This window comes from Orcinus orca, chromosome 12 (genome assembly GCF_937001465.1).
Source record: "Orcinus orca chromosome 12, mOrcOrc1.1, whole genome shotgun sequence".
NCBI lineage: Eukaryota > Metazoa > Chordata > Mammalia > Artiodactyla > Delphinidae > Orcinus > Orcinus orca.
In genome coordinates, this window is record NC_064570.1 from 70644363 (window position 1) to 70669965 (window position 25603).

The window sequence follows — 25603 nt, forward strand, 5'->3', positions numbered from 1 at the left end:
AAAGAATATGAAAAGGAATGTATATATAACTGAATCACTCTGCTGGACAGCAGAAATTAACACAACACTGTAAATCAACTATACTTCAATTAAAAACACACAAAAAAACCCCAAAAAACCAAAGCAGAAAGACACCAAGAGACTGGGGCTTGCTGAGGTTTCACTTTTCCTTTTTAACCAATTAGCCGCCATTCTAAATATCGTAGACCAAACAGAGACTGGGTCATCTGCCCAAAGGTGGGAGTCTGCAGCTATCAACAGACACAGCCCCAAACTAGTTTAGGACAAGTTTATGTGGCAGAGAAGGTAGACCACAGAGGAAGCTGGAGTCAAGCCTTCGCCAGCATGTTGGAGTTAAGTGTTCTGGCGTGGAAAGCATCTCTCACTCCTCCATCACATTAAGGTGAAAATTGAGGGCCCATAGCGAGCTCTAGACAAAATACAATTATCTTACCTTGGACAAGTTTCTCTGTCCTCTTCAGACTGTGGTAGGCAGAATGGTCCCCCAAAGACGTCGACACCCTAATGCCTGAAGACTTTGAATATGCTACATTAAATGGCAAAAGGGACTCTGCAGCTGTAACACTACAGGTTTTAAGATCAGGAGATTATCCAGGTAGTCCTGGGCGGGCCCCGTCTAATTGCATGAGCGCCTACAAGCAGTGAACTTTCTCCAGCAGGGGGAAGAAAGACTGTAGCAGAAGGGAAATGCAGAGAGATCTAAAGCATGAGACGCGCTGGACCTACCAGTGCTGGGGCGAGCCACACAGATAGCATGAGAAGGGACATGGGCAGCTATACAAGCAAAGACTGGCCCCCAGCTGACTGCTAGCAAGGAAATGGGGAACTCCACCCTCAAGGAACTGAATTCTACGAACAACCTGAAGGAGCCTGGAAGCTAAACATTCTCCAGCACCTCCCGAGAAGAGTCCAGCCCAGCTGACAACCCGATTTCAGCCTTAGGAGGTCTTCAGCAGAGGACCCAGCTGAGCCCTATTGGGCCCAGACCTCTGAACCATGGAATAAATGTGTGTTGTTTTAAGCCTCGAAGTTCACAGTAATTTGTCCTTGCAGAACTATAAAACTGATACAAAACTGACATAGAAACACATTTTTAAAAAGGAAGTAAGCAAGCAGAATTCTCAAGGAAAAGTGACTTTGAGTATAATTCCAATTTTCTTATGGACGTAGGAGCCTTGGAGCTCTTTGCTCAAGAATAATAGTTACAATCCATACTCCCTTCTGCGCTCCTCAGTATACGGCTATATTAAATGGGAGACTGAGGCTCTATTTAGGGGAGTTTCTAAGGCCCTCTAGCAACACTGGAATAGAGAATGGATTTCAGTGAGGTCAAGACTGCAATAGGAATAAAAAAAAAACCCTGCAATAGGAAGACCAGTTGTCGGGCTATTGTACTGAGGTGACTGAGGGACCACAGGGCAGGGCTAGCTGGTATGGAGCAATCAGATTGGAGAGGGAGACACTGATCCCAAATAGTTCTAGAAGGGCTGGCTAGGTGGAAGGTAGCACCAGTAAATCAGAGAATTCAAGAGGAGGAATAGACCTGGGAGAGACTGAAACCATGGGTTTGCTTAAATCCACTTCAGCTGCCTTCACTGATCAAGGTGGTTTTGCATGTCCTCCAAGCGGCATGTAGCCTAAACAATAAGGTATGTATCTGCCCGAGTTATTTTCCAGGAACTTGGAGTCAGCTGTGTCTAGTTGGAGCTCAGCTGGTTAACACTGGATAGGACCACTTACCCTCCAAATGGGCACACATGAGTGGCCACGCAGGGACCTCCTGACGCCAGAGGGTCGAAAACTCCACCCTCAGCTCGTGCTAAGCGCCTCCACTCTTGAACGTGCAGAAGCCTGTAGCCTCGTTACGCCTGCGCAGAACAACAATCACCCCACCTTTTCCCGGTCACCTTTCCCCACGCTCCCCACGCCTCAGACGGCTCTGCTTCTTCGTTCATTGTCCCGTAATTCCCCTGAGCCCTTTGGCGGATCTGAGACTTGTCTTCCCGTCTTCTCACCCGGCTGCCTTTTAAATAAACCCTCTCTTAGCTGCAATCCTTGGCGTCTCAGCGTTTCGGCTTGCTGGACGTCAGCCAAACATTAACCTGGTTTGGTTACAAGATGGTCACGGCAAAAGCTTAGTTTGGGATCTATTGAATTTGAGGGGCTTGTGGAACACCCAGGTGGTAACTGGATATTGAAAACTGAAGCTCAGCTGATTCTCAAAGATGCCAATTTGGGAATTATTAACATACACCTTCAGAAGATGCTCCTGGGTTTTCCTTTGCTTTAAAATACAGTAAGAAGACTGAGGAAGAGAGACAAACAGGGAGTAACCTGGAGGTAATTAGAAATGGGTTTGGAGGAGAGAGGAAAAAGGAGGGTAGAAAAGATGAGAGAGCTGGCTGAGGTAGAATTAACAGATATATTACTAATAAACTACAAAAAAAGGTGTGCCTGGAAAGTTCATGATCTTAGGGGAGAAAAAAAGAGGTGGTAGGAAGGCAGAGGTAGAAAATGTTCCTGTTCGCCACAGGGAGCATTGCCACCTCCGGCCTGAGTGAATGACTATGCATGGAGGAGGGAGACGCAGGGAAAGAAGAAAGTGTTGATCCAGCCACTTGCACCTGGGGAGCTTCCTGGGCTGGGGGTTTGTAATTTGAGGAATGTTAATATTGTGTTCCTCCTGAGTACACCATTCATTCAGTGAAGACTTAGCTATTTACCAGATCGTTTACAGGGGAGTTGGAGACTCCCCACACCCCGATTTCTGTAAAAGCAAAAGCAATGCTGCCATCCTGAATACGGCTGTAAAATCTAAGTTGGCTTACACATAGCCACCTATGCATCCAACACAGTTTCCTCAGGAAAAGCTCACAATGGCTTTTCTTTTTTTTTTAACATCTTTATTGGAGTATAATTGCTTTACAATGGTGTGTCAGTTTCTGCTTTATAACAACGTGAATCAGTTATACATATACATATGTCCCCATATCTCTTCCCTCCTGCGTCTCCCTGCCTCCCACCCTCCCTATCCCACCCCTCTAGGTGGTCACAAAGCACTGAGCCGATCTCCCTGTGCCATGCGGCTGCTTCCCACTAGCTGTTTTACACTTGGTAGTATATACAATGGCTTTTCTTGATACCCTTTGCAGCATCCCAATCTGTGAAAGCTGTTGAAGGCTGCACACAGCAGCAGGGAGAGAATAAGATGCCCACACAGCAGAGCTTAGGGGGGCTCCCTGCTGAACCGCCAGCTGTGGGGCAAGCAGCCCGCCAGGGAAGGTACCGTTTAGGATGGAGTGTCCCTCATTTGCCCAGCTGGCCTAGATGGGCTCAAAAAGAATTTAAATTTAACCTATTCCAAAGCACCAAATGATTATTTTAGACCATGAGACCAGATGCTATACTTTCATTATCTTTCCTGATGCCTCTAGTTTTGGCTAAGAATCAGAATAGTTGTCAAGGTTGTCTTAAACTTTCTAAACACATATACTCCAAAGCTGCGTGTGTGAAGTGTCTCCAGAATCTTTTATTGCTGCTTTTAAACTTCCCCGCAGACACTCACCCACACTGTTGCACTCAAACACATTTCTACCACAAGGATTAAAAAGTACTTCAGAATATTTTTTATTCTACTCTGTATCAAGGCCATAGACACACAAAATGTTTGGGTCACTTAAGTTATAACATTCCATGTTTTCATAGTAAGAACAAGGACATAAATGATCATTTCCTGAGTTTACAGTGCAATGTAAAATTTAATCTGTATTGCTAATCAGACATCTTACAGCATAGAAATGTGATCAAAATGATCATTTGCTTTATCATGTCATAAAACACAAGAGCTTATTGTAGAACAGTGATACAGTTTAAATGGTAAGGAACTTTGTGATTCGTAACAAAGAATCCTCTATATACTTGTTGCCACGATTGACCTTCCAGGACAAATATCAGTAGTAAAATAAGTTATGGTACAAAATAAAGTCAACAAGGTATCTATAGTGAAGAAACATTTGATTTAATTTAAGAAACTAAAACCTGGATTCTAGTTAACCTATATACAAAAATGTTCTTTTAAAAAACCCTAAGTAATCACAAATTTAGCTAAAACAGTTGAATGACGGCTCTTCATTATGCTGTAAAACTATGGATCTCATCTTTGGAAAAGTTCAAATCATGCAGCAACCTGAAAAACAAATAAAAAGCACATGTTTCTTAGGGAAGATGTTTAAAAATAAACAAGATCAGAGTTTACCATCGTAACCATAGTATTTTTTCATTTTCCCCATTTAGCATGTGTTTTCTAAAAAACACAATTATCACTTCTAAAAAATTAACAATAATTCCTTAATGTCATCTAGTATCTAGTAAGTGTTCACATTTTCAATTGTCTCATAAATGCCATAATTTTTTAAAGTTTGTTTGAATCAAGATCCAATTAAAGTCTACTCACTGTGATTGGTTTATATGTCTTTTGGGTTTTTTTTTTTTGTTTTTTTTTTTTTGCGGTACGCGGGCCTCTCACTGCTGTGGCCTCTCCCGTTGCGGAGCACAGGCTACGGACGCGCAGGCTCAGCGGCCATGGCTCACAGGCCCAGTCGCTCCGCGGCATCTGGGACCTTCCCGGACCGGGGCATGAACCCGTGTCCCCTGCAACGGCAGGCGGACTCTCTACCACTGTGCCACCAGGGAAGCCCCTCTTTTGGGTATTTTTTGATCTATAACATCCCCTCCATCTCTCTCTCTCTGTCCTTCAATTTATTTGTTGACAAAATCAGATTTTTAAGTGTTGAGTCTCCCACAGTTCTCATTTTGCTGCATCCCTGTGGTTTACTTTAATAATGTTCCTTTTTCCTTTTATCTCCCAAAATTTAATAATTGGATCGAGAGGCTTAATCAGATACAGGTTCAATTCTTTTTGACAAGACTACTTCATAGTGCTCTTTCATCAGGAGGCACATAATACCGGGTTGCCTCTCTTTTTGGATGCTAACCACCACTGGTGATCTATGTGCATATCTACTAGTTTCATTAGGGACCGAAGTTGGTGATATTCTACTCCTATCATTCTTTATTCGTTTATCAGCCGAGGAATTCTATAAAGAATAACTTCTGCTCATCTATTATGTGGTTATCCAGTAGTATAACTCATACAGAAAAGGCAGAATAAATGCCGGTTTTCTTCCTCTTTATTCACCAGTTTTTGAAGTAAGGACTTGATCCCCTAGCATTCTATCGTAATTTTCCCCCACTGAACAGGAGAAGCAGAAATACTGCTTAAGTATAATTCAACTTGGAGAATACTGTAAATGGAGACTGAAATCTTAAAAGTAGCTCTGTTTAAAATAGTGCTGAAGGGGACTTCCCTGGCGGTCCAGTGGTTAGGACTCCACGTTTCCACTGCAGGGAGCATGGGTTCGACCCCTGGTTGGGGAACTAAGATCCCGCAAGCCATGTGGCATGGCCAAAAAAAAAAAAAAGGAGGTGAAAAAAAAAAATGCTGCTGAAAATAATAAACATTTCCTTCGTGCTCACTCTTTGTAGTCACTGTGCTAAGCATTTCACATGCATCAATATTATCATCTATTCCCTCGGACAGGTGAGTGCACGAAAGCTTAGATGGTTTGGCCCTAGGACACTTAGCTGATGACTGTAGCATGAGCCTAAGTGGTGGAGCTGGGATACCAACCCAAAGTGGCAGCTTCCAGAGCTGACACGCACATTCAGACAAAACGACAGGACGGCACAGGAGTTACGAGGGCCAACGTGGTGCGGCAGGCAAGCCTCTCACTATCTGAACCCAACCTACCTTTCCGGACTTACCGCCTGTCTTTTTCATAATTAAAATTAAAAATAAAATAGCAAGAGAGAAAATTACCTAGCAAATGTTAGGTTCAGTCATATACCAAACAAGGAAATGCAGGGCATTTAAGGCAGTCATATTTTAAAGTCATCTAGAAACCCAGTAGTGGCTATATGTAACCAAATATTTTAAAGTGTCATTTTAGAGTTAAATAAGATCAAGGCGATTTTTAAATAAGATGGTCACTACCACTGGTTGTTCTCTGTGCGGAGTTCAACTCTTGGTCTTGGCTTATTTATGTTCTAGTCTCTGGTTTTTGTCTTGCTGTTTGGCTTTCTCTCACTGTGTTATCGATTAATGCTCACCCAGTTGCAGAGAATGATGGAAGATCAAAAGCTACAATGAGATGAACACTGCTTATTATGATATATTTTTAAAAAATTATTATATATTATGAAGCTTTGGTGGAAGAGGAGGTTGAATCTAGTGTCCCCAAAACCATCTGGCACCAATCTTGTGAAAGCGTCCACACTACCAGCCACTGCCAGAGGCCATCAAGAGCTGGCTATGTCTGACTTTTGTGTTCACGTCTAACTCTGTGCATAATCCAGGCCTCCGACGCTTCACCTGCATGCAGATTAAACACTTTGTTATTATTTTCTTATGCTGTGACAGACTACTGAAGTACGTGTTCATGTGAATAGGAAGAAATGAGAGCCATGTCAACTGCTGTTCATAGGAGGTCGTCATTTCACGGTGCTGGGATTCTCTCTCCTACCACGTTGCTACTCACTTCATTCCTTGTTCTGTAAATGGCACTGGTCCACAAATGCAGATGAGGACTTTGGACGTGTCTAAACTTCTTTTCAAAAATTCAGAAAGCAGAGCTGGTGAAATGTATCCCCGTTTGCCATTCCATTCAGAAGTAGGTACTGAGAGAACAAATTCAAGGTCAAATCTGGAGAAAAGAAACATTTTTTTAAAGTCTATTACATTAAATACATTATGAACATGTTTCCAGTTCACTAACGCATCTTTTTCTCCCCTGGAGAACAAATGAATATATGAAGGTTGACACGCTTGCTAGCAAAGCACTAGAACAGAATGTAAACATTTTGCAAATACAGGTAAATCCACATTTACTAAAGATAAACTTTTGCTACAGATAAGAGAATAATTTGAAATTTTCTATTGAACTCATTAGAAAGAGAGCTCTGAAGGATCTCAGAGAACTCCACATTTTTATTAATAATTCACTTGTATAAAGCACAGTAAAGAGCAACGACCAGTGACATGTGCATTTTCATCTGACTCAAACCCCTCCAATGAGTCCTTGACCCCGATAACCAACGGCCTATCTGACTTCTTACTGTTACTGTCTTCGTGGCTTCAACCTTGACTTACAGTATCCCTGTGCCACACCCGATGTCACTGCTGTGAATGGCACCACAGTCCGTTTGGTTGCACAAACCAGAAACCCAGGACTGATCTGCCTCACCCTCCACGTCCAAATTCTCCCCAATCCTAGCTCCTAACTCTGTGCTCTGCTTCTCTCAGCCTTCACTGCCACACCCTGCCTGTTCTCTTTCTCCTTCTGTAATGTTTCTACCACACCCCACTGTTCAGTTTCTTAGCTCAAGCATCATTTCCAGGGAAGCACTGCAGCCCCACCAGTCTGGAGTCCTTTCGTAATTACATGTGTTGTAGAAATGTTTCCCTTTTCCTCTTCTTTATAGCCTTTCTATCAGGCTGTAAATATGTGGTCACCAAGGTGATTTTTCTAGTAATGTCTCCCTTCCCCATTAGACCAGAAACTCCGTGAGAGCAGGGACCATGTTTGCTTGGGTTATCACTGCACCCCTAGTGGCCATCACACAGGAGGCACTCAAACACTATGGAGTGAAACATTTCAAAGAAAAGAAAGGGTACAGAATTACGATCAGAAAGAAGCACATCAAACCAAGCCTAACAAGGGAACAACAGACCACTTCTTCCCACAGCTCTGCAATCTGTTAAGTGAACTGCTGATGAACAGCCATAGCACATTAAAAATTCTAAGCTCTACCTGCTCCCTTTGCTCCATTTCTGCAAACACAGTTAGTTCTTATCATTTTCAGTAGCATCAGATCGAATGTGTTTCTACATTTTCCACTTGAGTAATATGTTAATCTCAATCTTAAGAAAACGCTGAAGCGAATAATTTCTCTCGTGAGGTGGCCCCGGGAGCCAAACATCAGAACAGAAGCAAGACATGGCTGGAGCTGTGGTCCTCGCCTGGCTGGGGTGCAGCTGGGTGAACGCTCCCAAGAGCGGACGGGCCAGCACAAGCATACAGACCAGCTCAGGGCGCCAGCCAGGGCTACAGAACCCGTCCCAGCTCTCACCAGACCCAGCCTCTAGGGCTTATAGGTCCATCTGTGGAACAAGGTGGGAAAACTATATGCTCTCTTACAATTCTAATATTCTGATTTTATATTTAAAATCCCAACAGAGACGTGTTTTATTTCTTGCCTTCAAGGTTCCCATTTCACTTTAGCAGCAATAGGAATCCACCCTATACAAAACAGTACCCCGAACACTCTCTTTTACTAGCATGTTTTCCTTCCCAGCACTTATCATTAAGATAGCGTTACATAATTCTGGAACGTGATGTTTGTTTGCTGCTCCATGAGGCCAGAGTCCTGGCCTGTCTTGTTCATACTGTATCCAGACCTGGCTTGAGGCAAGTGTGCAAAAAATACTTGATGAATGAAAAAAGGAATTTATTTAACAAGAAGCCATATTGGTTAAAAATAAACACTATACTCAGAAGAACAAAGCCATATGCTGGCATCTATGAAATTACATATAAAAATGTACGTGAATTTGTAAGGGCATTTTTCTGGGAAGAAGGTCTATAACCTTTCATCAGATTATCAGAGGGGACCCAAAAGCAGCTGTGGAACCACTATCTTAAGACATTTCTAATCATACATAGACAACGCAATAAAATATAGCAACTGCCTTGTTAAATTACAAATAAAAGATAGTCTCCTCTGCCTCTATTTCCAATCAGCCTGTCACTGGAATAAAACTGCTAAGATATATAAATCAATACTGGCGTCCTTTGTCATCTGAATAAAAATCTTAATTTTCCTTTAGTGAGATGCTTTAAAAAGAAAACAAAGAAAAAAAAAAGCCTAATCAGTGGCATGCTTGCTGCAGGCATCTACTAAAGGGTGAAAAATAACTGTGATCCTTACATAAATGGTATAAATTCCTCATGTATTTTGTATTTATTCACATATTGGTCCCCCGGGTATACCTTTGGGTCTCTCAGTGGAAAACGTGACCAGGTGGCATGGATGCAATTTTCAGGGGATTGTAAGGAGGATGCTCTAGTGTTTCTCTTCTCCTTCACAGCCCTGGAAAAGAGCTTTCACTGGAGCGGGAGCAATCCCAAGGTAAGACTCAAGAATACATGAATGAAGGGCTTTTTATACCATATCAGGATACAGATGGTTACTGTGGATGGTTGCTTCTGAATTTTTCTGAAGGGCAACTTACTGTCTGAAGCATTTATAGCCTTGAGGCATGAGGGGACGCACTGGCAAAGTCCTGAAACTCCTTTCTGCCCTATGATTTCAGAAGTGCCAGAAAGGACTGGGACTCTTGAAAAGGTTACTTGAAAGTAAATTTCGAGAATCCATAAAGTGCAAACCAACATGAGAGAGAGAGACAGAGAGAGAGAGACAGACAGAGAGAGAGAGAGGGAGGGAGAGGGAGAGAGAGGGAGAGAGAGAGACAGAGAGACAGAGAGACAGAGAGAGACAGAGAGGCCTGCTTCTGATGAATGCCTATGAGGTCTAAATGTCAATGGAAGTAAACAAGCTTGTCCAAAACAAATTACTTTAAAGTAGGCTGATAAATGACCTGAGATTAAAAAATCTTGAAATATAAACGTATGCATTCAGTCTAAACCATATGCAGAGGCTGAAGTCATTCAACAGCGTACTCCCTCCTCCTCCAGGCAATCAGCTTCCCAGACCCACTCCTTCCTGTTTCTTAAACAAACATACATAGCCCTGCCTTCCCAATTTTACTGCCACAACTCCAGGTCCGGCCCTTCTATCTCTTGTCTAAGATGCTGCTCTAATAAGCTTACCCTCATCTCTCTGGCATATCCTTGTTATACTAGTTCTCCTAAAAGCCCAGATCCAATCTCACAACTTCTTTGCTAAAGCTTCAGTGGCTTGTCACTGCCCACAAGTAGTACTTCAGAGTATTTGGGGCCCCAGCTTTTCCTGGTTTCTCTAGCTAAAGAAAAATACTAGAATCTGCAGAAAAACTTGCTGTTTGCTCATGGGAAAAACAGCTCACAAAATAAACAGCTAGGGGTTAAAAATATTTCTCAAAACGAATCTGATTAAACACGTGTGCTCCTCCAAATGTTAGTGGTTGTCCATGAAAACAAAAGGCTAACCTGGCAAATAAGTTTGGGACTACTGGGTTAAGAGAAGTTAAATAGATTTGTTTAGAATTTCTCAAAGCCTTGAATATGCTAAGTTCATATTAAACTTCAAGAAGATAACATAGTATACATTATTTCTCAAACTTATTTAATCATAGAGCCCTTTAGGGGGAACACATAAATATTTCAAGGAACACATTCCAAGAAACACACCCCTGGGACTTCCCTGGTGGCACAGTAGTTAAGAATCCGCCTGCCAATGCAGGGGACATGGGTTCAATCCCTGGTCCGGGAAGATCCCACATGCCACGGAGCAACTAAGCCCGTGTGACACAACTACTGGGCCTGCGCTCTAGAGCCCGCGAGCCACAAGTGCTGAAGCCCACGTGCCCTAGGGCCTCTGTGCCGCAACTACTGAGCCTGCATGCTACAACTACCGAAGCCCACGCGCCTACAGCCCATGTTCCGCAACAAGAGAAGCCACCGCAATGAGAAGCCCATGCACCACAATGAAGAGTAGCCTCTGCTCGCCGCAACTAGAGAAAGGTCACACGCAGCAACGAAGACCCAATGCAGACAAAACATAAATAAATTTAAAAAAAAAAAACAAAAATCATTGGGAACTGTATTCAATACCTTGTAATAACCTATAATGGAAAATAATCTAAAAAATATATATCTCAATCAATTTGCTGTTCATCTGAAACTAACACAATATTGTAAATCAACTATACTTCAGTAAAAAAGAAAATCCAAAAAAACACCACCCCTGGAGGAACATCTGGGAGGAACAGAGACTGGTATAGGGTCCAGATTAGGGGCCCACATATCTGAGTTGCCTCACAGGCTGGGGAAAAAGAAAGGCGTTCAACCACCTTGTTTAACTTACTTGTGCTTCTGGAATCACTGGATTTTGCTGTCTTAAATGGGACTTACACATTGCTGGTCCCCAAACTGACACCAGAATATAGAAAAACCTTTACCTTCGAGAGGCTACTGTCAAAGTGGATCAATAGGCTTTGGTACACTTTGACTTAGTGATTCTTCTGGTGAACCTTTATCCTGCATAGTTAGAGAGGTACAGAAAAATTTGTACTCACTATGTCGAACAGTAGAGGGTTGGTTAAACAAATTACGGTATGAACTCAATGACCAAATACAATGCAGCTATTAAAAATCATGGTGTAGTGTGAGTTTTCCCAACTAGCGCTACTGGCAGTTTGGGCAGGATAATTCTTTGCTGTCCTGTGCTGTCTTGTGCACTGGAGGCTCTTAACAGCATTCTTGTAGGCTCTTAGCAGTCTCTACCCACCAGGTGCCAGGGGAACCCCTTCCATCAGTTGTTACGATCAAAAACGTTTCAAGACATAAATGTCCCCCTAGGGTGTCAGGGTGTCAGGCGGGGAGAAACAGAATCACTCCAGGTCGAGAGCCACAGGTTGAAAGTGTTCTATACATAGAATACACACAATTCACTAAAAATGTAGTTATAAAAAGTATGGTCAGTATGGCTACATTATTTAAAAATACAAAAAAATAATGTGCGCATTTAAGTGTGTAAGTGCGTGCATGTGTGTATGTATGTGTATGTCTGTGAGAGGGAGAGGGAGAGAAAGAGAGAGAAGGAGAATGGAAAGATACAAACCATAATGTTGTTCCTTGGGTGGTAAGATTATGGGTGATCTTTTCCCTTATATATTTTTCTATACAAATATGTATTAATTTTATAAACAGGGGAAAATCAGCAAATCATCAAATTCTACTATTTATAGAAAAGAATATGCTACTAACTTTACTAAAATAAGGTTATTATCTTCAAACATGACTGCTTTGAAAGGGAAGGAAAATACTTATTCTATTTATATATTACAAAATGCCATCCAGAAGTCAATCTCACTGTCAAACTGTCCTGCACCTCAAAAAGAATTCTGCAAAAGCAGAGACCTCAGAGCGGGCGCATTCTACTGGGGGGGGGGGGGTACCAGCGTGTAAGACTGAGTCAACCAGGCCTCATAACACTGCTCAGTAGTCGAGACAGAGATAAGGGAAATTTAATTTGGATTTCCGTTTACATAGTAATTACCTACACCTGCTGCTGTACATATTTACCTTCTACTGGAGTTAACAGTCAAGTGTAATAAAATATTTGGATAAAATTCAGGCAAGCTAACTTTTTTTTTTTCCGTTGAAATTTTATGCTTAATGACATGAAAACTGAATTGAAACAGAAACATCCTGAAAGAGTACAAATCGTCTACCTATTTTCGGCAATTCTAAGATTAAGTTTAGCAACATGGGAAAATGAAGAGATCCATTCCCTGGATTGCATGAGAAGATAAGCCAACACAATATCCTGTTCCCCGTTATACCCCCATACAGGCACCTGGGAGATGCTCACAGGAAATTGATGAGTAAATGAATGTTACAAATATGCTAATTCTGGGCGAGGCACCCACATCCGCTATCTCATGGCCCCCACTCCCAAACAACCCTATGATGGAGATATCGATGTCCCTGTTCTACAGATGGAAAAACTGAAGCTCCCTCAGATCAAGTGACTTGCCTGAGGTCACAGGTTAATAAGTTTCCATCATACAACAATATTTCGAAGAATTTCCTTTGCTAACTATATTATTTGGATAAACTCTGAGGACAAGCACAGCATGCTTGCTGAAAATGAAAATATTAGATAATACACCAGTCTCAGTATACATTTTTCCTATCCCTCCTTGTTCCCCAAAGGATTGAATGGAAAGCTGTGTCCTAATCCTACAGAGAGTAAGGTATTTCATTTGTTTTAACTATAGAACTTATTTTTTTAATAGTCACAATCCAATAATAATTTAACCAAGGAGATGTGTTCAAGTTTCACATTCTGCCATCAGAAACTTTATTACTAAAACGAGCAGTGACATTGGAGAGTCAAGATGTAGGAAAGGGTGGTTTAACAGATAAAAAAAATTAAGCCTTAAATGTTAATTAAATGACAGATGTGACAAAGTAAAACTACCTTATATTAATTTGAACTTTCACTTTCCTTCTGTGTATGGGACTCAACAATTATGCTCTGAATGAACAGTACTACCGAGAGCCATCAGTAAACCTTTAAGGCTAGGTTTCTCCTCTATCTGCATAAAACCTGAGAATATGGAAGGTTCCTGACAAATGTTTCAAAGCCACGTACATACACAAGGCCTCTGTGTTTCCCACTGAGGGTCTGACCCCAAGGCCTTTGTGTTTTCCAGTGAGGGTCTGACCCCAAGTCTCCAGGGGGGCACAGATCATTCGAGGCTGGAAGTCAGTGCCAGTAGAGGGCCCCCAGCAAGGAGAGTGTACCCCCAGAAAGTGGAAGGAAAGGGAGGGAGCAGAGAGCACACAGTAGCGGGAGCAGGCAGGTGAGAGCAGGGAGAGCGCGAGCGAGCAGAAGAGAGAGGATAAAGGCAGGCCAGAGGCAAAACACTCACTCCTCCCAGCACACTGGAGCGTCTCACTCACTTAGAGCCAGTCATCCAGAAGTGAAAAAAAGGGGCCTTTCCTCATCCTCAGTCCTGCAGCCTATGCAATTCCACCAACCCAAATTATGTGGACCAAGCAAGACAAAACAAAATACACAGGGGACGTTGTTAAAGGTCACTTCATGTTCAGAAGCTGTAACACATGCCTTTCTACCAATTCTTTCTTTTTTTTTAAATTTTTTTTAACTTTTTATTTTATATTGGAGTGTAGTTGATTAACAACGTTGTATTAGTTTCAGGTGTAAAACAAAGTGATTCAGTTATACGTATACACATTACTTCTTACGTCGAGTTTAACATCAATGGATAGACTAAGAGTACAATGTCTGTTTGCTGAAATAATAGTAAATGAATTTTTCTTGTACAAGCAAACTATCTTGAAGAATACCATGTTCCAAAACTGCCAGAAATACTTTTTTAAAAAAACCTAGCTAAAAAAGTGTAGCTACGTCTGCTTAAAGTCTTTTAAATGCTCATTTAGGAAACAGGAGCTCAAACAGTCAATACAGGAACACATGTATACAGAGGTCCTTCATAACAGCAACCCAAATATCTGAGGCAGGGCTTCACAATTTCTAAGCATTTGCACTATCTTCTCTAGTCCTCACAACAGGCTTATGAAGTAAATAGGAAAGATGTCATTATTCTATTTTGAAAATAAAGGGACAGGCCCACAGAGCTACGTAATTTTTGAATACAGTTTCAAGCTAGTAAAGGGTAGACTGAAAACTAGAATTTAGGTCTTTAGGCTTTTTGATAAATGCTGCTTCTGATATTCCACTTTGAAAATTAGTGAAAAAGACACTTGAAAAACCCAGGAATTTCTATTTCTTTAAATTATGCTCTAAATTGCTGTGCAACTACTTAAGTATAGTACATATTCTTAGGTTTATGTTTTAAGTATGTGAGAAAACACTTCGGTGATTAAATTCAGGTCGTCCTTCATTTGTGCAAATTATTTACTAAAAGAGAAAGAGGGGGAGGATGGGAGACAACAGAAAGGAAAAGACTAGAAGGAACCACGGCATCACCTTAGTGAGGATATTCAGAAAATATTCAGAAGAACCTGGAGCCCCAGGGACAGCTGGATTTCTGAGGTCTTTAACTATTAAAATGTCAAGAACTTTATCTCCACCATACTGTCATAAACATAAATACTTACGTCAGATATTTTGTATGACTTACGAAGTTCTGCAATTCTTAGAAATAGTTTTTAATGATTACAAAAATGCTTCAGAAATATGACAGCTTGTCCAATTCATTCTTCTTCTGATAATTTTGTTTTGAATTTCCAACTGCTTTCATACCTCTTTAGGGGAGATGGGGCGTATGCGTGGTTAAATTATCTCACTTCCTTGGACTGTGCTAGGGCTCTTTTTTCAAGGAAACAAATTGCCACCTTGCTGTCCTTGCTGCCTCATTTTACCACTGAATTCAGCCTGACTCAGACTTTTTTCTATTACCTATACCAGCATTTCCCAAAGTGTGTACTGAGGACCACTAATGATATTTAATATGTGTTAATGTGAACGAAAAAAATGAAGAGAATCTTGCTAAACAATGCAGAAGGAATCCCCTTCTTGGAAAGTCACAATGGACATTGGCATAGTAAACGCTCTAAGAAATCCTGTAGTAAAAAAACATGTTTATTTTTGCTTAACCTACCTCACCAGATTTATCTGATCTGTCCCCATTATAACAAGAAAATCTTGAATTACCAAATTGGCTACACTGGATCATTTTCAATGAAACCTAACTCAGTATACACAACATAACATAAACATAAAGCCCAGTATATATTGTAGTGATACATATCTGATGTCACATTGACTTTATCAAACTATTTCTTTGGGAGAGGTGTACTAACATTACTTACATTTAGTGTTTTTTTTTTTTTTTTTTTAAGAGAATTAGTGATTATTTTTGTTTGAAGGAGTTTCCTGGTCAGTTAAAAACTCCAACCAAAGGAGGCAGGGTATCAACTGACTAAACCTGTATGAATATTTAAAAACAGAGCTAATACCACTTTTATACCTTTTATCCTTAAATGCTAATTTCTCCAATTGGCTTCTCCAAATTATGTCATCCTCTGTTTTATTGAAGAACATCAGCTTCACTTTCCTTAAAAGAAAAAACAACAACAACTCAAAAGGTACCATTTCGATTATAGAATTAAAAAATATGCATGAATGGAAAGTCTAAAAGTGAACTAGCATGAATGTTTTTTTAGTGCCAATTAGGTAACCAAAAATATCAAAAATAAAGGAATCAAGTAAATAAAACAGCTTGGAGTGGAGGAAGAAGAGTGAGAAACGACGACTGAGGGATAACATGTCTGTTGAGGTCCACTAAGTATTTAATCGATTTAGAATACCTTCTACTAATCTAGCAGTCTTACAAGGGGTAGTAATTAAAGACAAAATGACATACCTGAGACTGGGTATATTAGTCAAAGCATAACTCAGTACTTTAACCATTGGTGTGAAGCCTGTTCCCGCTGCCAATAAAAAGAGATCTTCCAAGTCTTGGAACTGGGATATTTTAAAATTGCCCTCGGGATTGCTTACAGAAACATAATCTCCTAAACAATGAAATATACATAAAATCAGGAAAAAAAAATGAGACCGTTAACCTAGCTGAATTAAGAACACGAGGAGAAACAGGATGCATAATTATCAGACTACATCTCAGTTTTTAAGGAATGTAAGGGGTTTTGAGAATACTCATTAGGCTCCCAAGTATGTCATTATACTCAAATTATCATTATAATCAAATTAATAATGAGATTTCATTATACTCGTTTCCCAATATTATTTTCCCAAATCAACTGGAGTCTCTAACATACAAACTATTGCCAAATACATAACTACAAATTATCAATAAAGGCTTGATTGCTAAACTAAAACTAGGCACTTCAAAAGCAGAGTCCGAGTATACCTGTCTTGCACAGTATAGGGCGGAAAATACACATTCACTACTTACATACTGATTCTTAACCACAGTAATAAGCGTAGTAGGAGAGAAAATTGAAATGGAAATGTATTCTAATATCTTATGTTGTTAGTAAAAGTGCTAACTTTGCCTCCATCAAATCTCTGAAAATACCTATCAATTAAAACAAGAGCTGTTCTGCATTTAATTCCCATAAAGACAAAGCACGATCAGAAACCGTACTTGGGGCATGCTACTTCCAAATTTTCAATCAAAACAGTTGAATAAACCCTTTTCTGCTATGCAGTTGATATAATCGCTATGTACCACTCATGTAAGAGAACTGTCTTTAGGACATTTCAGAAATTTTCAATGTAACTTTAAAAATACAAAATAAAGCTGACCATATTTTAAAAACAATTTCAAATGCTCTGGTTTATTTTTAAATGTTTGGATGCTCATAATTTTTCCCTTTTTTGTCCATGGCAGGAGAGTAAGAATGTTGTAGTAATTGATGAGTTAAACATTAGAAAGTAACAGAAGCTCCTTGTTATAGTTTGAAAGGGACCATAAGATCAGACATCCTCAGGAAAAAGTCAGCTGGCTGTTTACTAAAGCAGCCTCACAGAATGATATTAACTTGATAACTTTTGTCCACAGTCCAGTCCTTCCAATGTCATAAAATTGATTAGACTCAGGCAAGGACTCGATGCTAATGAAGTTCACAAGAGATTAAAGCACACATGCCAGAATGGCAATGGATTTTCAGCCTGACTACCTGCATCTAGTGACCTGAGCATTACATGCCCCATCCAGGGCATCTCATTCCCAGTATTGGAAGACCAAACATTTGGAACATTTGGAAGGGCAAAATAATCATTTAAAAGTTGCTTGATGAACATGGAATTGAAACAAAGAAGTGGATAATTTTATAGGGTAGCTCACATAGGCCATATTGAGACTTCATGAGTTACCACTGCCATGCCAGTGTACAACCCTCTAAGTGGCACCAGTATCTGTGTCATGACTAGTTCCCCTAGATGAAGTTGAAAAAACACTAATCTTGCTATTTTGGCTTTCCTTTCCCATGCTCTATGCTGACTCTCCACCCTGCTCTCTGCTACACAATCTCTATGGATAGGTTATAATACCATCAGTTAAGTTTCCAGCTGCTATATTACAATCATGTTGTCAGTCCTTCGCAAGGTGATATCACCTTCACTAGATATGTAGGTATTCCAAAATTCGTTAGGTTCATATTTATGTCCAATATTTTGATTTATGTAACCAAAGATGACTCATCACATCTATTGTATGTAGACTACTGAGCTTAACTTTCAGAGAGCAGCAAATTTTCTCTATTTCCAAATTTTAGTGATCTACTTCACTCGATATTACTGCTAATACTGTCTTAAAAGGGGAAGAGCTCTTTTATTGTTACGCAAAAGGCAGTCAAAAGTTGAAGACACAGAAAAAGGAGTAGAAACAGGAAGGGGGGCGGTCTCTAAATATTAGTAGATTTCCTTATAGTCCCTTTATTAATTCTCTCATAGTACTTTTATTGAGAGCCTGTTATGCGCTAACTGCCCTGCTGGGTACGGAAAATACAAAGATAAGACATCTCTATCCTTAAACTCAAAATCCTGTAAAGAAGGAATATTATTTATTCTTATCCTAGATCAATGAACAAAGTGTTAGTTACCGAGGGGTTCAGAAGAGGAGGGAGGCTTCATAAAGTAAGTGATATTTTTAAAAAATATTTTTAAAAAGGTACTTGACAGGTAGAGAGAGGCATTCTAAAAAACTCAAGCACCTAAGAATGAGGATGACAAACCTCTGGACTAACTGATTAAGTCCTCTTCGTGACCTGCAAAGACTTGGATGCTTTTTCCAGCTTCACCTCTCACCATACAAAATACTTGTGCTACTCAGGTTATGGAGACCCATCCAAGGCGTCAAAGCTGCAGAGCAACATGATTAAATCTATCATCAAGGCAGTATGGAAAAAGAACTGGAAAATGCAGATTAATAGAAAGATACCAGTTAGAGGCAACTGAGAGAGACCAATTACAGATTAAGAGAGAAATGATGAAGGCTTGATCTAAGAAGGTGGCAGAAGGGATAGAAAAGAAAGATTAAAAAGTCACTGAGAGGTAGACTCAATAAAACTTAGTGACTGACTGGATTAGGAGGGAGAAAATGGGAAGACGCAGCGATGACTCGAGTCTCCAGATTGGGTCAAGGATGAACAGTGATGCTGCAAATAACAGATGAGGAATATGGAAGCAAGGATAGGTTGGTGGGACTGAAAGAACACGACTTTGGCTGCAGACATGATGAGTTTAAGATATCTGACAGACTCCCACAGGGAAATAACTAAAAGAAACTGTAACATGTGATCCAATCCAGAACACAATCTAGGTTAAAAAATATATATACTAACCAATCTGAAGATGATCAAGCTCTGGTGTGAAGAGTCCAGCAGGGTAGATTTTGATCAAAAAGTAGATGTATTTATTGTTGGGAAGAACTGGTTCCTTGAACTCTGAGAATAAGGAATCAGATACGGGTGTATATGGCTTCACAATTTCAGTACCTGGAAAAAGTCACAACAAAGAAATTCAATTCTAAAAATCTAAATGAAGATGAAGCATACAAATTTTATGATGCTATCAGTATATATTTAAAACTGTACACTTAATGTGAACTTAATTCTATGTTCTATATATATGTAGTACATGTATATATACCCTAAACCTATGTGTGCTGAGATAATGTTAACAAATCAGTAATCTACCCATAATATAAATAATCTGTTTTTATTAAGCGTGGCATAAGGTGATGGGGTTTTATGTTAATAAACTTAGACAACCATCTACACCATCAACATGTAAGCTTTGTAATAGGCTACAACAAAAATGGCATTAAAAGTTTACACAGAGATGCGAGAAGGTACTTACATAATAATTTTAATTATACACCAAATTTTTTAAAGATTTTATTTTATTTTATTTATTTATTTTTGGCCTCACCACACGGCATGTGGGATCTTAGTTCTCCGATCAGGGATCAAACCCGTGCCCCCTGAAGTGGAAGCATGCAGTCTTAACCACTGGACCACCAGGGAAGTCCCCATATACCAAATTTTTAACAATGGATACCAATGGCCAGTGGGATCATTTGCATTCCAGGAAGGGAAGAATTTCACTTTTTACTTTATATATTTTGAATTGTTTTAACAATTTAATATTTTATATATTACTTTGGTAACTGAGAGGAATGTTAATCCAACTACTTCTAAGAATATAATAATAAAAAACAGGGTAAAATTAATAAGAAGTCATACTTTAGCCAGCCAAATTCCAAAGAAAGAGGACTCACCACATATTTGAAAGACCAAAATTTTATACATGGTTCCATCACATATACAAAAATTAATCTATATGTAAATCATAATACACTGACAATAACCACACTGGGGAAGATACCAGCTATTGAATGATAACTTGGCATTAGTGATGATGAAGAGAAAAACTGAACAGTGTCATCATAATAAACCAGTCACCAAATCCTGGCTGGTAGTCCGTGAGGCTGATTGCTGGAAAGGCTAGGAGTGTTATCTTCTGCAGTTTCAAAAGACTAAGAAGATGTCAGACATCGCTAAGAAAGGTATTTAAAACAAGTAAATGAGGTAATTTCAGGACGAAAATGAGGGAAAAAGAATTTACACAGTAAGGAGTATGTTTACAGAGCTTCTAATACTAGTGGCACATGCGAGGAAATCATTTATAATCATCCACTCGTTTTCAGTTTTATAAATTCAACTTCATAAATGACAGACCCGTAAGTGGTTAAATAAGAGACGTTAGTGTGTGTTTCTGGCAGTTGTCTTCACGGAAGACCATTTGTGTGCTCCCTCACCTCTTTCCTTTAAGGCTTTGTTAGTAATAAATTACAATGCTGGTGGCACTACCTCTGTGACTAGTGATAATTTCTTTGTTCATACAGTGATGCAGCACAGCTATAGTTCCCACATGTAGGATCACTGCATCCACAAACCTAGAATCTGGCTATCACTAAGTCTAGCTGCCCAGAAACATTTTATTTATAACCTAAATGGACGCTTCCTCGAGAGATTAGTACTGATTCCGAACTGCTTATAAAAGAAGAAAATGTTTCCGCAAAGCCTCTGCTTGCCTTACCTGTGATAGTTAGCTTGAAGTAAACATGTAGCCCAGTTGGCACCTGAAGATGTGTGCTTGGCGGCAGCATCAAGCAGAAAAGCTTCGTATCATGAGTCACATCTTCCTTGGAAATTAACTGGCACTTTCTGTAGTACAAACCTAGAAAGTGATTCATTTTCTCTTAGTGAGGAATAAATTAAATAAGCAGTACTCTCAGACCTACCACGCAAAAACACAGGCTCAGCTTTCGCTCTTTAGTGAGCTTGAGTTTCACTAACAGGCCTGTGACGTTTAAAAAATTCGTCAGTATTTTGAAAATCTTATAGTGTTAGTTTTCTCCATTTTATTTCCTGTGATATCCATTTTCTAAAACCTGTAAGTACTTCTGTAATTTGAAAAATAAGCTCTATAAAATGAGTGTTATTTCCTCACGTCTGTTGTTATAGCATGTTAAAACCATTATAGCCTAAGAAATTAAAGTCTAGTTTATTTCTTCTTAAATTTACTTTTTAAAGTAATTCCATCCTTTAAGCCTATAACAGCTATATAATTAAACTGTAGATGTGAAAGATATTTGATAATCAACAAAGCTCATTCTAAATTCTTTTCTTACAGAATGGAAAAGTCCTGAAACTCAAATATTTAAGGTTTAACAATACCAGCACTATTCAATAACTTAGAAATATTTCTTTGATAAAGGCAGGAAAAATACATTCTTGTGTCTCTGTATATGTGTATTATATATACACAAACAAAATTCATATGTATATGAATTATAGAACATTTCAATGGTCAAAAAATGATTAAAACAAAAAATAAACTTAGGTTTAAGGGTGTAAGTTCTGATTATCTGGAAAATTAATTTAAGTGAAAAACTGAAGATGCCAAGTTTGTGGTACTAAAATACAAATAAACGAAAGGAATCAAGTATTTCTATAAATAGGGGAAATATTTGAAATTAATACCCTAAGCTCAGGAAATATTATTTGTATACAGAGCAAAATAATACCACTTGGATTGGAAGATCTTGTTACAGAAGTTCTGAAAGCATGAATATTTTCACTTGTAAATTTTCTTTCGGATGTAAACAGCATGCCAGAGTAGACTTTGTTTCATAATTTCCTCTCTTTTATAAAATAGCGTTTACAGAGATGTCAGGAATTAATCCTAATAAAGCATCTTATTATCCTAATTATGCTCTTTTTTTTTTTTTTTTTTTTTTTTTTTTTGCCGTACACAGGCCTCTCACTGTTGTGGCCTCTCCCGTTGCGGAGCACAGGCTCCAGATGCACAGGCTCGGCGGCCATGGCTCACGGGCCCAGCCACTCTGTGGCATGTGGGATCTTCCCGGACCAGGGCACAAACCCATGTCCCCTGCATCGGCAGGCGGACTCTCAACCACTGCACCACCAGGGAAGCCCCTATGCTCTTTTTTTTAACCTAAAAATATTTAAGTAGGTGCAGAAAGATTTACTCCAGACCTTAGGATGTGAAGGTCCTACATCAAATAATGAATGGTTAGTGGAAAACTAAAATTCACATAGAATCCTAAGAAATCATTTTGGCCACAGTTTCATCCAATTCTTTTCTTCCCTTGTCCCTTTTGCTCCCAAAGAACCTGGTCACTAAATCTTTCCATCTGTCACCATGGTAGCTCGGTATGCACATAAACTTTAGAGTGCATCGTTGCCAGGGCAAAGCTTAGACCAGATTACAGCTAAGGGTACCGCCCCAGAGTCATCCCGGAAGGCCTAATCCAGTACTGGACCGACGAAGGATCAGAGGACCTAGGCTCACCCCCAAGAAGAAATGAAGGTTCAAACGATCTCCTTATCCCTTCCTCTAGACCTTCCTGGGACCCGGAGTGGTAATACAATATGAGACCCCCATCTATATGTCTAAATATGTGAAAGTTATAAATCAGACAAATAACTGCTAAATAAAATATGTTCTACACTACACCTTGAAATAGACTTTCATAATGACCTAGAAGGCTAGGTTCGAATTCAGGATTCTTCAGCTCCTCAGAGTTCCATACAGGAAGATGGCGGAGGGGTGACAGCAGCACCCCCTTGACTGCCTATGGCCTGACGCCCCTCTTCTCAGCCCCACCGTCTGACCCTGAGTGGAGCCTTGTGCAGGTGTAGGTGCACCAGCCCATATGTTAAGGCTCATCTACTTGCTCTCTGCATAAACAGCCTTGGCCACTTCCTGGATAGAAGCGGATTTGGGGCCATTTGGGCAGGGAATTCTGGGGTTCCAGATACCTGGAGGGCAGTGGTGAAGGAAAGCGCCTGAACTCCAGGTGGATAATTCTTCACCTTGCACACTCCTCATCCTGTGGGAGCCGTGCGGCTGGAAGAGAGGCCTTGTGTTTTCCTCTAAGCACGGAGTCCAGGGCAGGTGCCCCTCCTGACAGTTTCACCTCTAGCCTTTACCAGAAAGGATTTGCTAGAGTGAGTATGCACCTCTTTGACTATACTTAAAACACAAGGAAACTCTGGGTTCCAGTGACTGACTGGCTTTCCTTGTTAGAGAATTAACACAGTATTCCTGCTATTTAACACCACTGAGATAATTTCAACATCTTACCGATAAAATAATAAAACTGCCATAATTTCACAAGGACGTGCTAACAATAGGTTCTAAAAGTCTTACGGAAAACTTAAGAATGTTTTCATCTTTCAGTTGCACTGAGAAGTATCACAGGCATGGACCTGAAAAATGGGGGAAAAGGAGTATAAAGCAGATGCACTGACGACTTCAGTCTGGATAATGCCTGTATTGAAGTGTCAGGTTTCTGGTTTTATAAGCATAATTATACAAGAAAATGAGAAACTGAAAATAAATATGAGATGGTGAAACAAAAACATAAGACAGAAAACTGTCTGCCCAGAAACCTCACTTCTTTTTTTTTAATCTTTATTTTTTTATTGAAGTATAGTTGATCTTCAATATTTCAGGCGTACAGCAAAGTGATTCAGTTATATATATATATATATATATATATATATATATATATATACACACACACACACACACACACACACACACACTCAAACACACATTCTTTTTCAGGTTCTTTTCCATTATAGATTATTACACGATATTGAATATATTTCCCTATGCTATGTAGTAGAGGTCCTTGATGTTTACCTATTTTATATACAGTGGTGTGTATCTGTTAATCCCACATTAACTTCTTTTAATAACATACATATAATATTGAGACATTCAGCATAACACTGAAATGCTGAGGATAATATGATAATTTGGGTATCCTTTTTTCTTCCTGTTGAAAAGAAACTATAGCTTTCCTTCTAAAGAGTAGACTTTCACAGGCTAAAATAAAGACAAAGCTCAGTGGGAGAGAGACGTGGAAGAGAGCACTGGACTGGGAGTCCATACTGCCTTCAACCTGTCCTTCAGCTCCTTCCTGCTCCTAGTACACTTTCTGTTTTTCTGGCCATACTACACGGCATGCGGGACCTCGGTTCCCACACCAGGGATGGAATCTGTGCCCGCTGCAGTGGAAGTGCAGAGTCCTAACCACCGGAATTCCCCCTAGTACACTTTTAAAGCACCTATCCACTCTCATTTTCCCTGCTGGAAGCAGGGGCTTACAGAAGTTAAACGGCTTGCCCAAGATCACAGAGTCGCTTGAGAAGATGTGGATGGGGCAACAAGTTATGAGAGTTTCTCGCCCCAACTCACAGGCCTTGTTCAAAGAGTTTGAGAATCATCGTTCTAGAATAGTACATCGTTCTTTAGCATCTTCCTCCTTATTTCGACTACATCGGTTCAAGCATAAATGTTTATAGATTATCCCTCCACCCTTTACAACTCCCTACTAACTATTTAATGTCCAAATTAGGGAACCAGTTCAGCAAGTCACCATCCATCCCAGGTACATCTCTTCTTCAACATCCCCAATTCCTACAGTTCTGATCAACCACAGGTTTTCTTAGCACTCTTTACTACTTTCAATTACCTAAATACAGGTGTCCCCCGCTTTTCGAAATTTCCCTTTACGCCACTTATCTTTTATGAAAAATCTACATTAGTACCTGTTTTTCCTAACTGAAAGAAATCCAAAGAGGATTTTCACTTTTATGAAAAACGGTGAAAAGGGAAAATAGCATTCAGCGTTTGTTTTGCAGTGAGCTGTTACGGAGGCAGCGTGCACCCCGAGCAGAGAGAGTAGCGCCCCAAGCTCCTTCCCCGGGAACTACACTCAGCATCTCGGCATCAAGCCGCCATGACTTTGAACTGTGCCTGTGAGCATCTGCACTTTGTCTCAGTTTACCTTGTGCATCCGTGAGCTAGGTGTGTCCTAGGGTAACTGCTTCTTCCCTTTACACCATTTCCACTTACGAAAGATTCCACAGGAAGGCTCTACTTTTGGATAGTGGGGAAACCTGTATGATTTATTTACCTCCTAATTTGCAATCTACCTTTACTCATGTCTTCCTCTAAGATCTTCCTGAACCAACATAGGGCAACCAGTTAGTGGAACTACACACTTAAAAAATGCTCCAATGGAAAATAAATAACCCCAAACATCAATACTAACATCTACAATATTTAAAAATATATTGATATACATACCTAGATATGTCCACGCAGAAAAACCCACAACCTACAGCCATTCAATTCAATAGACATTCCATTTAGAAACTGGGTTATGTAAGGAGGGAAA

General features: G+C 39.9%; 2 protein-coding genes across 7 annotated transcripts in view; both read right to left on the minus strand.

The window, feature by feature from the left end:
* Nucleotides 1–610, minus strand: part of MRAP2 (melanocortin 2 receptor accessory protein 2) — a 102644-nt gene extending 102034 nt beyond the window's left edge. The window contains exon 1 of the mRNA XM_033428510.2: nucleotides 455–610. The gene's annotated coding sequence lies outside the window, so the exon portion shown is untranslated. The remainder of the gene's footprint in view (nucleotides 1–454) is intronic.
* Nucleotides 611–3624: 3014 nt separating this feature from the next.
* Nucleotides 3625–25603, minus strand: part of LOC101277426 (cytochrome b5 reductase 4) — an 84260-nt gene continuing 62281 nt past the window's right edge. For 4 of the 6 annotated variants that reach the window (XM_033428512.2, XM_033428514.2, XM_004270070.3 and 1 more), the window contains 6 exons: nucleotides 20923–21063; nucleotides 19164–19316; nucleotides 16220–16370; nucleotides 15824–15910; nucleotides 6618–6782; nucleotides 3625–4207 (listed from right to left, as the gene is read on the minus strand). In XM_033428512.2, the coding sequence (XP_033284403.1) occupies nucleotides 4153–4207; nucleotides 6618–6782; nucleotides 15824–15910; nucleotides 16220–16370; nucleotides 19164–19316; nucleotides 20923–21063 (752 nt within the window). In that variant the 3' untranslated portion in view covers nucleotides 3625–4152. Of the gene's footprint in view, nucleotides 4208–6617; nucleotides 6783–15823; nucleotides 15911–16219; nucleotides 16371–19163; nucleotides 19326–20922; nucleotides 21064–25603 lie in introns of all 6 variants that reach the window. The other 2 variants (XM_049695357.1, XM_033428515.2) reach the window with 2 other exon arrangements.